Source organism: Schistocerca gregaria, chromosome 7 (assembly GCF_023897955.1).
Source record: "Schistocerca gregaria isolate iqSchGreg1 chromosome 7, iqSchGreg1.2, whole genome shotgun sequence".
Taxonomy (NCBI): domain Eukaryota; kingdom Metazoa; phylum Arthropoda; class Insecta; order Orthoptera; family Acrididae; genus Schistocerca; species Schistocerca gregaria.
This window is the reverse complement of record NC_064926.1, coordinates 21,930,296-21,945,429: the sequence shown is the minus strand read 5'-3', so window position 1 is coordinate 21,945,429 and position 15,134 is coordinate 21,930,296. Positions and strand designations below refer to the sequence as shown.

The window sequence follows — 15,134 nt, the reverse complement described above, 5'->3', positions numbered from 1 at the left end:
CTTTTTTAAAAACATTGAAATCATGTCGTACGTCTCTTCACGCATATACACATAACTTTGCATATCATTTTGGTAACACCTGATAACACTAATCACCTTGACCTCTGTCGGTCAATAGACAATAAGTGTGATGAATGCATCATTGTATTTCCTTTCACAGATGTATATTAAGCCCGTTCTTTACTGACATTCTCACAGCCTAGCTGCTGGCGCCACCTCAGAATACCTGAGAGCCCACGGCCCACCGAACGTTGATGCTTCTGACTTTGAGCTAAGTACAGCTATTCACATGGTACACATGTATCGTTTATTTTACATTTTATGCAAATCTTTTGCTCTTTTGGGTGTCCTGTATTAATGTTGGACCATACCTCTTTAGGCAGTTTGTAGTTTTAACGTGTACCGATGGAGGCATGGTTATCCGCGCTGAAACCTATGTCAACATCTGGTTTCTATTTGCAATCGAGTCGGATTCTTTATAATCATTAAACCGAGGAGCTACATGATTGAGAAGTAGCTGCTCCGTCTCGGAAACTGACCTACGACTGGGAGAGTGGTGTGCAGACCACATGCCCCTCCACATCGGCATCCAGTGACACCTATGGGCTGAGGATGACACGGCGGCCAGTCAGAACCTTTGGGCCTTCATGGCCTGTGCAGGAGGAGTTTAGTTTTTTCTTTCTTTTTTTAACTGGTAATTACAACACTTTAGCTTGACCACAAAATTTATCAGATAGCTATTTTTGTTCTGTTCAAGAAAGTCTCAGTATGCAGAATTAATAATTTCTCATCAAATGTAAACTGATAATTGGACTTCTACTGCAAGAACATGTACATATTTTGTTTTGTTTTTGTTTATATTCGTACTGTACATTATGGTGTACATTTTTTGACCTTTTTAATTTAACTTGAACAAGTTGTACTGGATGATACTGCTGCAGCAATTATACGAAAGAGACAGTTTATGCTTTTCTGTGGAGCACTTTACAGAAGAAAACAAGGTTGTAAAATATAATCCTTAATTTTCCACTCAAGAGAAAAGAACAGTATGTGAATCACATTTGAGGTACAAAAAACAAGTCAGAAAATATTGGTTTCTGAAAACCAATCATAAACAATGGTTCTGGTTGCTACCAGTCTTACTGTGACATGCCAGGAAGCTGTGAATGACAAAACATGCAATTAAATAAGTCAATGCAGATGCCCTTGGTGGAATACAATATTTGAGTTGCTAAAATGCACATAAATAATAGTGAGAAATTAGCTATATTTACAGTTCTGAAAAGGATTTCTGCAGAAGCTAGCAATATTCTCAGTCTCATTTACATGCCTAACAAAGATTCAGTACAGTCTTGAAAATGAATTTTCACTCTACAGTGGAGTGTGCACTGATTTGTAACTTCTCAGAAGATTAAAACTCTTTATGACACTGGACTTGAACCTGGGAGCTTTGCCTGTCATGGTCTGTCATGGGTAAGTGCTTCACTGACTAAGGTACTTGAACACAGCTCACAACCCACTCTCACAGCTCTACTTCTGCCAGTAACTTCTCAAAAGATCTCCAGTATACCTTGCCAGATTAGCACTCCTGGAGGAAGGAGTTTTAAAAAGGTAGCTGAGGAAGCAGTGGTTGAAGTAGAGTTGTGAAGGCAAGTCACAAGTCATCTTAGGTGGCTCAGTCAGCAGAGCACTTACCCAGAAAAAGCAAATGTTTCAGGTTTGAGTCATAGTCCAATACATAGTTTTAATCTGCTCATAAGTTTCATTCTCGTGGTGGAACCTTATGGACTGCCCTTCAGTTTTCTTCATACTTATAGGACTTAAAGATTAGTTCAAAGAGATCAGTTTCCTGGAGCAGAGTGACACCATACTCAAAAAACTTGGCTTTGAAGATGAGAAGATCTTTTTAGCAGTGTTAAGTATAAAATACTTTGAACTTATTAACATAGTCATCAGTAGTAGTCTTGTAATGGTGAAGTTTTCAGTTCAAATCTTGATAGTAGCAACTTCTTTTTTTACTTTTATTTTAATTCTATCTTTGTTATAAAATGTAAATGCTAACTAACAAATATTGAAACATAGATTTTTAAAAAATAACGTCTTTTTATTTTTAATTACTGCTCTTTTGAAAATACACGTGATTAGTAGTTACAAAGATGAGTGTCACCAAGGCCACTGCAGCATGTATTTGGAAGTCTGTGTCAATATTTGTACTTTCTAGCAGAAGAAGTGCCAGAGATCTTGAAAACTAGTAAACACTGTTATCTGTTACATGTATCAATGTGCCACTCATCAGTCTATTATATAGGTGAGTGGTTGCCTTTGTGTTATTTTGAATAAGATGTTAAATAATTAGGATTCAATGTTTGTTAAGCAACATTTCCATTTGTTTAATAAATCTGGAATTTAAACAAAACAGTGAAAAAAAAGTTTCTGCAAGCAAGATTATAGCCAGTGACTGCTGCTTTAGGTAACTGCTATGAGCATAAACTCCTACAAGAATGAAGAAAATACAAGAGGGCCAGGTTGTAAGGTGCCCATGTCAGTCTTGTTGATGTGCGTACCGATGACTCAGTGCTTCAACATTTGGTGAGTCATTACTGTTACTCCTCAAATTATAAAACTTGAGGTTAAGATGTAATTAATAAACAGATAGTTTTCTAGATCTACATCCACATCATACCACGGAACAATGTGTGACAGAGGGTACTTCTTGTACTACTAAATGAACCCCCTTCCCTGTTCCACTCACGAATGCCGCATGGGAAGAATGACTGTCGGTAAGCCCCTATGTAAGCTCTAATTTCTCCAATTTTCTCATCATAGTCACTTTGCAAGATGTACATGAGCGGAAGTAGTATGTTGTCTGACTCTTCCTGGAAAGCACTCTCTCAAAGAATCAATGGTAAACAACTCCAAGATGCACAATGCTCTTCTTGTAACACCTGCCACTGGAGTTTGTTGAGCATCTCTGTAACACTCTCATGCTGACTAAATGGTCCTGTGACAAAATGTGACTCTTTGTTTGATCTTCTCTATCTCTTCTATCAGTCCTAACTGGTAAGGATCCCATATTATTAACAGTACTCAAGAATCAGTCAAACATTGGAAGCCACTTCTTTTGTGCGTGAGTTATATTTCTTTAAGATTCTTTGTATGAATCTCAATCTGGCATCTGCTTTTCCTATTATTTGTTTTATGTAGTCATTCCACTTAAGGTCACTCTAGATAGTTATTCCTAGATATTTTATGATAGACACTGTTTCTGGCAATTTTTCATTAATAGCATAGTTGTATGGTACTGGATTTTCTTTCCTCTGCATGCGCAATATATTACATTTACTTATGGTCAGAGTCAGTGCCAGAGCCTGCACATTTGCCTATCCTTGAGAAGTCATTCTGCAACTCGATACTGTCTTCTGGCATTGCTACTTTCTTATAGACAACTGAGTCATCTGCAAACAGTCTGAAAAGAGCTTCTGACACTTTTTACTAGACCGTTTACATTCACTGTAAACAGTAATGGTCCTGACACACTCCTTGGGATACTCTGGAAATTACTTTTACATCTGTTGATTTTGTTCCATTGAGAGCAATGCGTTGAGTTCTGTCTGCAAGAAAGTCCTGAATACAGTCACAAATTTGGTCTGATACTCGATAACGTATTTTTTTCACTAAGTGGCAGTGCAGGGCGGTGTCAGATGCCTTCCTGAAGTCAGCAAACACAGCATCAACCTGGATGCTGTTGTCTACAGCACTGTGGACCTCATGGAGGAGCAGAGTGAACCGAGTTTTGCAAGATCTCTGTTTGTGGAGGCCAAGTTGATTTTTATAGAGGATATTTTCATTCTCCAAGACATCATAAATCTTTAGCAAACAATATTTCCATAGTTTTACAACAGACTAATGCCAATGATATGGGCCTATAGTTATGTGGATTGTCCTACAACCCTTCTTGAAAACAGGAATGATCTGCACTTTTTTCCTGTCACTAGGTACCCTCTGTTGCTTGAATGATCTACAATAAACTGTTGCTAGAAGAGGAGCAAGTTCTTTAACATAATCTTCGTAGATTCTTATAGGTATCTGGTCCTGATGCTTTTCCACTACTAAGTGATGGTAGATGCTTTTCTATTCTACAATCAGTTATTCAATATTTACCATTTCGGCATTCATATGATGATTGACAGGAAGGACCATATTATAATCTTATGCAGTGAAACAATTTTGAAAAAGCGAATTTAGTACTTTGGTCTTCTCTCTGTTATCTTCCATTTCAGTGCCAGTATGGTCACTGAGTGAATAAACAGAGGATTTTGAACCACTTACTGATTTTATGTAATTCCAAAACCTCTTAGTGTTTTCACTCAGATTGGTTGACAAAACTTTACTTTCTACACTTATTTTCACTTCATTCAGCTTTCATTTGTCAGCTAGGCTTGGTCTTCTCTTGCAACTGCGATAAAGCTACTGGGGACTGGCAGCACTGCCACATCAAATAAATATAGACCTTTTTGATGAGTTATTTCGGAATGAAGAGCTATGAAACACTGAATTAGATACAAGGATGAACTAAAATTGTATGCATATAAATAACAAAAGCTTTTTAATAAGCCACAGAAGTTATTATCTTACCCACTATCTGGAACTTGCATTACCTACCAGTGCACTGATCACCAACTTGGTTGTAACCCTTGGGGCAAGCGCATTTATAGCTGCCTGGAATATTCACACACTCATGACTGCAGGTATGTTTGCCTGTTGCACACTCATCGACATCACGACAGCTGACACGATCAGGGTTCAGGACATATCCCGCTGGGCACGAGCACACAAAGCTGCCATCTGTGTTCTGACAAGTGAATTTGCATGGAGATGGTGTCTGCTCACATTCATTGACGTCTGCAAGAGAAACAGTAACCAACATTTAGGATTAAATTGTTTTTATGAACAAAAAATATAACATTTTATTACACAAATGGAACGATTATATTGAAATTTCATTAAAAAAAACTATATGGGACTCTACATTATACACAATGTCTCTCTTGTAGTGTCTGCCACTCATGTTCTAAAGCACTACACCAGAAATAGTGCCTTATTGGATTTGCCTTCCTTAAGAATTGCTATAGTCCATAATAACTATAAAAATTTGAGTATAAGATTTTTCCATAAGCTACCCTTCTCAGCTCGTACAACACTGCTAAATAAATGTAAGAGCATTTGGCTAAAATACAGCAATTTCCATTCTATTGAAGAATTCCTAGAAATTACTCATTACAATGTATGTTTTTCCTGAGTGATAAAGATAATATTTTACTTCTTAAATGAACTGGTTATTTTCTGTACATGTAATTGATTATTGTATTAAACTTTTATGAAGTATGAAGAACAGTGAAAGGCAAATAAAAATATTATATTATGTTACATTCTATCTTATTCATGCTCTAGAGCTTATTAAATTATGTCATAGCAAAACTTGCTGCTCTTTGTTTTGTCTTCTATACCTCTTCTATCAATATAATTCTAAGCCACTTCATTCATTGATTAATTATATTTCCTTAAGAGTCTTCCAATTAATCTCGTCCTGGAATCTGCTTTTCCTACAATTAGTTTTATGTGATCATTCCATTTTGCATCACTTGGATGATTACTCCTTGGGTTCTTACAGCTGTTACTATTTCTAATGGTTTATTGCCAAAAGATTAATATAACAGAAGTGGATCTCTTTACCCACTTATGCACAACATGTTATATTTATTTATGTTCAGAGGCAACTACCTTCACCAATGATCTTCCTGCAGTTTGCTACAATTTTCTGGCATAGCATCCATCTTACAGACAACAACACTGTCTATGAACACCTGTATGGAGCTTCCAGTGTTATCCACTAGATCATTTACATACACTCCTGGAAATTGAAATAAGAACACCGTGAATTCATTGTCCCAGGAAGGGGAAACTTTATTTACACATTCCTGGGGTCAGATACATCACATGATCACACTGACAGAACCACAGGCACATAGACACAGGCAACAGAGCATGCACAATGTCGGCACTAGTACAGTGTATATCCACCTTTCGCAGCAATGCAGGCTGCTATTCTCCCATGGAGACGATCGTAGAGATGCCGGATGTAGTCCTGTGGAACGGCTTGCCATGCCATTTCCACCTGGCGCCTCAGTTGGACCAGCGTTCGTGCTGGACGTGCAGACCGCGTGAGACGACGCTTCATCCAGTCCCAAACATGCTCAATGGGGGACAGATCCGGAGATCTTGCTGGCTAGGGTAGTTGACTTACACCTTATAGAGCACGTTGGGTGGAACGGGATACATGTGGACGTGCATTGTCCTGTTGGAACAGCAAGTTCCCTTGCCGGTCTAGGAATGGTAGTACGATGGGTTCGATGACGGTTTGGATGTATCGTGCACTATTCAGTGTCCCCTCGACGATCACCAGAGGTGTACGGCCAGTGTAGGAGATCGCTACCCACACCATGATGCTGGGTGTTGGCCCTGTGTGCCTCGGTCGTATGCAGTGCTGATTGTGGCGCTCACCTGCACGGCCCCAAACACGCATACGACCATCATTGGCACCAAGGCAGAAGCAACTCTCATCGCTGAAGACGACACGTCTCCATTCGTCCCTCCATTCACGCCTGTCGCGACACCACTGGAGGTGGGCTGCACGATGTTGGGGCGTGAGTGGAAGACGGCCTAACGGTGTGCGGGACCGTACCCCAGCTTCATGGAGACGGTTGCGAATGGTCCTCGCCGATACCCCAGGAGCAACAGTGTCCCTAATTTGCTGCGAAGTGGCGGTGCGGTCCCCTACGGCACTGCGTAGGATCCTACAGTCTTGGCGTGCATCCGTGCGTTGCTGCGGTCCGGTCCCAGGTCGACGAGCACATGCACCTTCCGCCGACCACTGGCGACAACATCGATGTACTGAGGAGACCTCACGCCCCACGTGTTGAGCAATTCGGCGGTACGTCCGCCCGGCCTCCCGCATGCCCACTATACGCCCTCGCTCAAAGTCCGTCAACTGCACATACGGTTCACGTCCACGCTGTCGCGTCATGCTCAAGATGACTGGGTGTTGTTGTGTCATCTTCATCATTCATCACCATCTTCATCATTCATCACCATAACGGTTGGAGGAAGGCAATGGCACACCACCTTCACTAGGACCTTACCTAGTATGGCGGTGCAGGTGTCCCACATCGTTCCCCTACGCTCCGTCACAGAGTATGGGACTTCATCATCAACAGTCCCTTGGAACACTTCCAAAATTAACTTTACATCTGTCAATTTTGTCCTGTCAAAATATGTAGAATTCTATCTGCAAGGGAAATCCAGAATCTAGTCACAAATCTCATACAATGGTCAGTAAACTCATATTTTGCTCACTTAACAATATTGAAGAACTGTATCGAATGCCTTCTGGAATTTCTAATGATTTATTAAGCTCTGTCTTAAAATCTGTTAAAAATCCGGTATACTCTCTAGTAATATCATTGTTAAAGCTGCACCAAACTTTCTTTGAAATGAAATTTAGCTTTTTGTTTGCTAACTATATATGAGTGATACAACTGCCTGTTAAGCAAGCCCTTCTTGTTATATAATTGCTTAATCTTTAAGAATAGCTACATTTTAGATAAGTCACATCCTTGGTGGAAAATAAATAAAGCAAAGCATAAAGGTAACAACACACCAAACAGTTGAAGCACTGCGTTATTGATAGACACCTTAATCATATTCTTCACCAGAAGTTTCACCCATAAATCTCCGGCCACCCCCAGGAACCAGCTGCAAATGGGCAACCCCTCATCACCAAATGTCAATCTGGACTGGAATAACTTAACAATATCCTTCACTTTGGTCTTCCACTACAGCCTTCACTGCCTCTCAACTGGTCCCAACCCATTACCACTAGGATCCCTACTTGTCACTGTTGATGCAAGCTCCCTTTACAACCACATCCTCCACACCCATGATCTTGTTGCAAGCAATACAACACTATCTTTTACAATGTCCTACCAACTTCATATTCACCATCTCATTCTTTATACACCTGGCAAAATACATCATATCAATGATACAATCAATTTCTGAAAATATAATATACAAGGGCTATCCAGAAAGTAATAGATGTTCTGGTCTGTCACAGCAGTGGTCGAGTCTACAGCCACTTTCTTCATAACATACAGAGGTACTGTGTCGTCTGTGTCCCTGCTACTTTGCTTTCTGTGGCATGTTAAAATGTGCTCTGTAACAGAAAATCCCACTACTTTTGAGGTGCATCTGTGATTAGGTTTTTGTTCGCAAAAAAACTGCGAACCATTTGAAATTTATCATGAGCTTTGCCAATATATACAGAAAAGGAATAATGAGTGAAAGCCAAGTGAGGCAATGGTACATTGATTTTAAAAATGGCTGTACCAATTTTCACAATGAGGACCGCAGTGACTGACGAACTGGTAAGAGTATACCTTTAAAACATATACAATAACATTCGGTTTTTCATACTGTTAACTTTTCATTTCAAAGTGTGTGTTACTTTCTGGGTAGCCCTCATAATTAGATCGATAAGAAAAGTCTACACTCCACGCATATAGTGGTTAAAGAAATGTGCATGCTTTCACAGCCAGTGAGTGGCTTCTTTCTTCTGACAAAAGGATTGAAGCGGATGTAAGAGGAATGGAGAAAAAGGACTGGGGAGGAATCTGAAATGGGGATAGTTCAGAAAAGTCATCCAGAAACCCGAGGTCAGGGGAGATTTACCGGACCGGAAGAGAAGGAAAGACTGATTGCTGGGGACTGCATAAGATGAGATTTTTAAAACCTGAGAGCTTAAACGTGGAAGTGTTAATAAGAGCAGAAAGCTAAGCACATCATATGTGGTAGAGGTGTGGGGGAGGAATAGACAAGACAGAAAGTAAAAGATATGAAAAATTAAAAACAAGTGAAGAAAGGAATAGCTATTGAGAAGAAATGCTGAGACAGAAGAAATTAAAGAAAATAATCAAAGTAAATTATGGACACATGAGTGGAGAGAACCTAGGATGTCACAATATGGAGTATGCTCTGCAACTGGATATAGTGTGATGCTATCTATGCCCACTCATCCCAAATGATAACTTGGTGGTAATTGTACCTATACAGAAGGCTTACATATCAGCTGGTATGTCATGTGACATTTCACAGGTGGCTTCTCCTTTGATTGTATATGTTTTGCCAGTTATGGAGATGGCATAGGTTGTGGTACGAGGGTGCAAAGGGGAAGTCAAACCTTAAGCCTTACAGTGGGGATAGTCACAGAGGTAGGAGCCATAGGGTATGGAAGAAGGAGCATAAGATATGACCAGGATGTTATGGAGATTGGGGGAAAAGGAGCAACAAAAAGCTACTCTAGGTGTAGTGGGCAAAATGTCAGACAGAGTGGACCTCATTTCATGGCATGATTTTAGGAAGCCATAGCCTTGTCAAAGTAGCTGCTTAATAAACACAGCTGCAATCGGCGCTGACTTCGGTCGTGCAGCTTGAGGCTGTTGCCAATGGGCACCACTGTGGGGAGCCGGACTCGGGTATCACGGGGATGTCAACCTCGTCCCGTCTGTCCCCAGATCGGTCCGCCGCTGTGGTTGCCCCGGTTGCTGCCCGCAGTGGGGCTGAGCCCTCGCCTGTGGTTGATTGGGAGGTCGTTCCAAGGCGTGGCAGGCAGCGAAAGGCGTCCCCGGAGGCTGATCAGAAAGCCTCCCCGGTGCGTCTGACAAACCGGTTTCAGGCACTGTCTCTGGCTGAGCCAGATGCAGCCGCCTGCCCTGTTTCAGAGGATCATTCTCAGCCTTCAAGGTCCGGGCAAGCGCAGAGGGTGGGCTTACTGGTAGTTGGGAGCTCCAATGTTAGGCACGTAATGGGGCCCCTTAGGGATACGGCGGCTAAGGAGGGGAAGAAATCCAGTGTGCACTCCGTGTGCATTCCGGGAGGAGTCATTCCTGATGTGGAAAGGGTCCTTCCGGATGCCATGAAGAGCACAGGGTGCAACCAGCTGCAGGTGGTGGCACATGTCGGCACTAATGACGTGTGTCGCTTTGGATCTGAGGAAATTCTCTCTGGATTCCAGCGGCTATCTGATTTGGTGAAGGCTGCCGGTCTTGCTTACGAGATAAAGGCAGAGCTCACCATCTGCAGCATCGTTGACAGAACCGACTGCGGACCTTTGGTGCAGAGCCGGGTGGAGGGTCTGAATCAGAGGCTCAGACGGTTTTGCGACCGTATTGGCTGCAGATTCCTAGACTTGCGCCATAGGGTGGTGGGGTTTCGGGTTCCGCTGAATAGGTCAGGAGTTCACTACACTCAGCTGGCGGCTACACGGGTAGCGGAGGCTGTGTGGCGTGGACTGGGCGGTTTTTTAGGTTAGAAGGCCTCGGGAAAGTGCGGGATGGGCTGCAATGTCAAAGGGTGCTTGGCAATTACAGGACATGCTTGGATCAAGGAACAGTCGGAATTTTAGTTGTAAATTGTTGTAGTTGCGCTGGAAAAGTCCCTGAGCTTCAAGCGCTAATAGAAAGCACAGAAGCTGATATCGTTATAGGTACAGAAAGCTGGCTAAAGCCTGAAATAAGTTCTGCAGAAATTTTTACGAAGTCTCAGACGGTGTTCAGGAAAGATAGATTAGGCAGAATTGGTGGTGGAGTGTTTGTGTCTGTCAGTAGTGGTTTATCTTGTAGTGAAGTCGAAGTAGATACTCCGTGCGAATTGGTGTGGGTGGAGGTTATACTTAACAGCCGAATTAAGTTAATAATTGGCTCCTTCTACCGACCCCCAGACTCCGATGATACAGTTGCGGAACAGTTCAGAGAAAGTTTGAGTCTCGTAACAAATAAATACCCCACTCATACAGTTATAGTTGGTGGGGACTTCAACCTACCCTCGGTATGTTGGCAAAAATACTTGTTCAAAACCGGTGGTAGGCAGAAAATATCTTCCGAGATTGTCCTAAATGCTTTCTCCGAAAATTATTTCGAGCAGTTAGTCCACGAACCCACGCGAATTGTAAATGGTTGCGAAAACATACTTGACCTCTTGGCCACAAACAATCCAGAGCTGATAGAGAGCATCATGACTGATACAGGGATTAGTGATCACAAGGTCATTGTAGCTAGGCTCAATACCATTTCTTCCAAATCCATCAGAAACAAACGCAAAATAATTCTATTTAAAAAAGCGGATAAAGTGCCACTAGAAGCCTTCCTAAAAGACAATTTCCATTCCTTCCGAACTGACTATGCGAATGTAGACGAGATGTGGCTCAAATTCAAAGATATAGTAGCAACAGCAATTGAGATATTCATACCTCATAAATTGGTAAGAGATGGAACGGATCCCCCGTGGTACACAAAAAAGGTCCGAACGCTGTTGCAGAGGCAACGGAAAAAGCATGCGAAGTTCAGAAGAACGCGAAATCCTGAAGATGGGCTAAAATTTACAGACGCGCGAAATTTGGCACGTACTTCGATGCGAGATGCCTTTAATAGGTTCCACAACGAAACATTGTCTCGAAATTTGATAGAAAATCCGAAGAAATTCTGGTCGTATGTAAAGTACACAAGCGGCAAGACGCAGTCAATACCTTCGCTGCGCAGTGCCGATGGTACTGTTATCGACGACTGTGCCGCTAAAGCGGAGTTATTGAACGCAGTTTTCCGAAATTCCTTCACCAGGGAAGACGAACGGAATATTCCAGAATTTGAAACACGAACATCTGCTAGCATGAGTTTCTTAGAAGTAGATACCTTAGGGGTTGCGAAGCAACTCAAATCGCTTGATACAGGCAAGTCTTCAGGTCCAGATTGTATACCGATTAGGTTCCTTTCAGATTACGCTGATACTATAGCTCCCTACTTAGCACTCATATACAACCGCTCGCTCACCGATAGATCTGTACCTACAGATTGGAAAATTGCGCAGGTCGCACCAGTGTTCAAGAAGGGTAGTAGGAGTAATCCATTTAACTACAGACCTATATCATTGACGTCGGTTTGCAGTAGGGTTTTGGAGCATATACTGTATTCAAACATTATGAATCACCTCGAAGGGAACGATCTATTGACACGTAATCAGCACGGCTTCAGAAAACATCGCTCTTGTGCAACGCACGAAGTAATGGCCGCTATCGACAGGGGATCTCAAGTTGATTCCGTATTTCTAGATTTCCGGAAAGCTTTTGACACCGTTCCTCACAAGAGACTTCTAATCAAGCTGCGGAGCTATGGGGTATCGTCTCAGTTGTGCGACTGGATTCGTGATTTCCTGTCAGGAAGGTCGCAGTTCGTAGTAATAGATGGCAAATCATCAAGTAAAACTGAAGTGATATCAGGTGTTCCCCAGGGAAGCGTCCTGGGACCTCTACTGTTCCTGATCTATATAAATGACCTGGGTGACAATCTGAGCAGTTCTCTTAGACTGTTCGCAGATGATGCTGTAATTTACCGTCTAGTAAGGTCATCCGAAGACCAGTATCAGCTGCAAAGCGATTTAGAAAAGATTGCTGTATGGTGTGTCAGGTGGCAGTTGACGCTAAATAACGAAAAGTGTGAGATGATCCACATGAGTTCCAAAAGAAATCCGTTGGAATTCGATTACTCGATAAATAGTACAATTCTCAAGGCTGTCAATTCAACTAAGTACCTGGGTGTTAAAATTACTAACAACTTCAGTTGGAAGGACCACATAGATAATATTGTCGGGAAGGCGAGCCAAAGGTTGCGTTTCATTGGCAGGACACTTAGAAGATGCAACAAGTCCACTAAAGAGACAGCTTACACTACACTCGTTCGTCCTCTGTTAGAATATTGCTGCGCGGTGTGGGATCCTTACCAGGTGGGATTGACGGAGGACATCGAGAGGGTGCAAAGAAGGGCAGCTCGTTTTGTATTATCGCGTTATAGGGGAGAGAGTGTGGCAGATATGATACACGAGTTGGGATGGAAGTCATTACAGCAAAGACGTTTTTCGTCGCGGCGAGACCTTTTTATGAAATTTCAGTCACCAACTTTCTCTTCCGAATGCGAAAATATTTTGTTGAGCCCAACCTACATAGGTAGGAATGATCATCAAAATAAAATAAGAGAAATCAGAGCTCGAACAGAAAGGTTTAGGTGTTCGTTTTTCCCGCTCGCTGTTCGGGAGTGGAATAGTAGAGAGATAGTATGATTGTGGTTCGATGAACCCTCTGCCAAGCACTTAAATGTGAATTGCAGAGTAGTCATGTAGATGTAGAACCAGAGAAATACTGAGTGACAAGAGGTGTACTGCTGTTTTTTGTTTTGTATTGGAGGTATCAGCAGTAGGAGGGCTGATGTGTTGGACTGGGAAATCTGCTTTTGAAGTATGCTAGTGGGGTAATTACATCTGGTGAAGGTTGAGGTGAGAATGGTGGTCCATTGCCTAAACAGTCTGCATCTGAATGAATATGTTTGCATCGGATGTCAACACTGTATTGGAGGGAACGTTTGACATGGGAAGGATGGAAACTGTCAAATTGTATGTACTGTTGTTTGTTAGTGGCTGCAATGCAAACAGAAGTGTGTAGCCAATCCTCAATGAGAATGAGGTAATCATGGAATGTGCCAAGGGATTCAGAACAGCCCCTTACGAAATTTAATTAGGGGAATGTATTAACAGATTCCATAAACTATGACAGGTCAGTCTCAGCATGAGTCCATAAGCTAAAGATGTTACCAATGTATCTAAAGCAAACCAGGAGCTGAATACTTACAGAGCCCAGGAAAAGTCCCCTTCAGGCGACACATGACAAAGTTGGCACAGGAAGGAGCCATCTTGGTTTCCATGGACATGCCCTTGATCTGTTTGTATGTCTGCCCCTCAAAGGTAAAGTAATTGTTGGTAAGTATAAAGTTGATTGAGGTGAGCATGAAGACCATAACCAGGTTTGGAATCAGGTGGGGCTCGCTGAAGTGATGTACAGCAACAGACAGGCTGCATTCAAGGCAGACGTATTTGTTCAGGTGCAGACTCATTACAGCAATACACCACAATCCTCACTTCAGGCTTACCAACCTAGATCAAAAGCAGATTTCCTTGGCCATTGCTTCCGACCTCGTACTGATGATCACTCCCAAAAACAACTTATGAGTACACCTCTTGTTAGTCATCATTACCCCAGTCACAAATGTATTAACCAGCTACTTTGACAAGGCTATGACTTCCATGTGACCACCTATGCCATAAGACATTATTTGTCCTAATTGCCCACCACCTATACTCCTGTATCTGGCCAGACATATACTATCTAAGGGAGAGACATTGTGAAACGAACTGTGTCATGTACCAACTGTTCTGTAAATACTGTTCGGACTTCCACATGGTGTGTTTAGCACCCTACAACATGATAGTTATGCCTGTTTCGTCACAGATTCCTCCTGGATTTTTGCCCCAGATGCCAGTTTCTCAGCACTGTGCACGTGGGAACTGGCCTTACATCATTTCCTTGGTTCTCACCATCCACCTGGCCTTAATATACATATATACATTATTTTTTCTTTTTAATTTCTTTGGTCTCACAATTTCTTCACAGTAACAACTCCTTTCTTCACCAGCTTTTAGTTTTCTGCGTGTTTTGTTTTCTGACCCGTCTATCACCCCCCCCCCCCCCCCCAACCTCTAGCACATATAATGTGCTTGGTTTTCCTTCTTATTAACTCTTGCACAATGTTTTGCCAGTAACCTATGTCTTGCTTATCACCCTAGCTTCCACCATTAAACTCACAGGTTTTTAAATCTTGACTGGAACAGTCGCCAACAATCAGTCTTTCCTTCTCAAACTGTTGGATAGGTCTCCCCGACCCCATGTTGCTGGATGAATTTTCTGAACTCTCCCCATTCTCTAAATCTTGCCAGTCTTTTTCCTTCAACCCTCTTCCTTCTTCTTCAATACTTCTGACAGCAGAAAAAGCCACTGATTTCGAAAGCTTACACATTTTTTAACCTTAAATATGTGTTTTTTGTTTTCTCCTGCTGCTCTTTGGTGAGCAAGCTTTTCACATATAAAATTATATTATGTTGACAAACAATGTTGCCACTTGCTATATAGAAGAGGCATTAAG

The 15,134-nt window shown here is 42.0% G+C and overlaps 1 protein-coding gene across 1 annotated transcript in view; it reads right to left on the bottom strand.

The window, feature by feature from the left end:
- Positions 1 to 15,134, bottom strand: part of LOC126282212 (fibrillin-2-like) — a 687,537-nt gene that overhangs the window by 74,651 nt on the left and 597,752 nt on the right. The window contains exon 47 of the mRNA XM_049981761.1: positions 4,663 to 4,902. Within this exon, the coding sequence (XP_049837718.1) occupies positions 4,663 to 4,902 (240 nt within the window). The remainder of the gene's footprint in view (positions 1 to 4,662; positions 4,903 to 15,134) is intronic.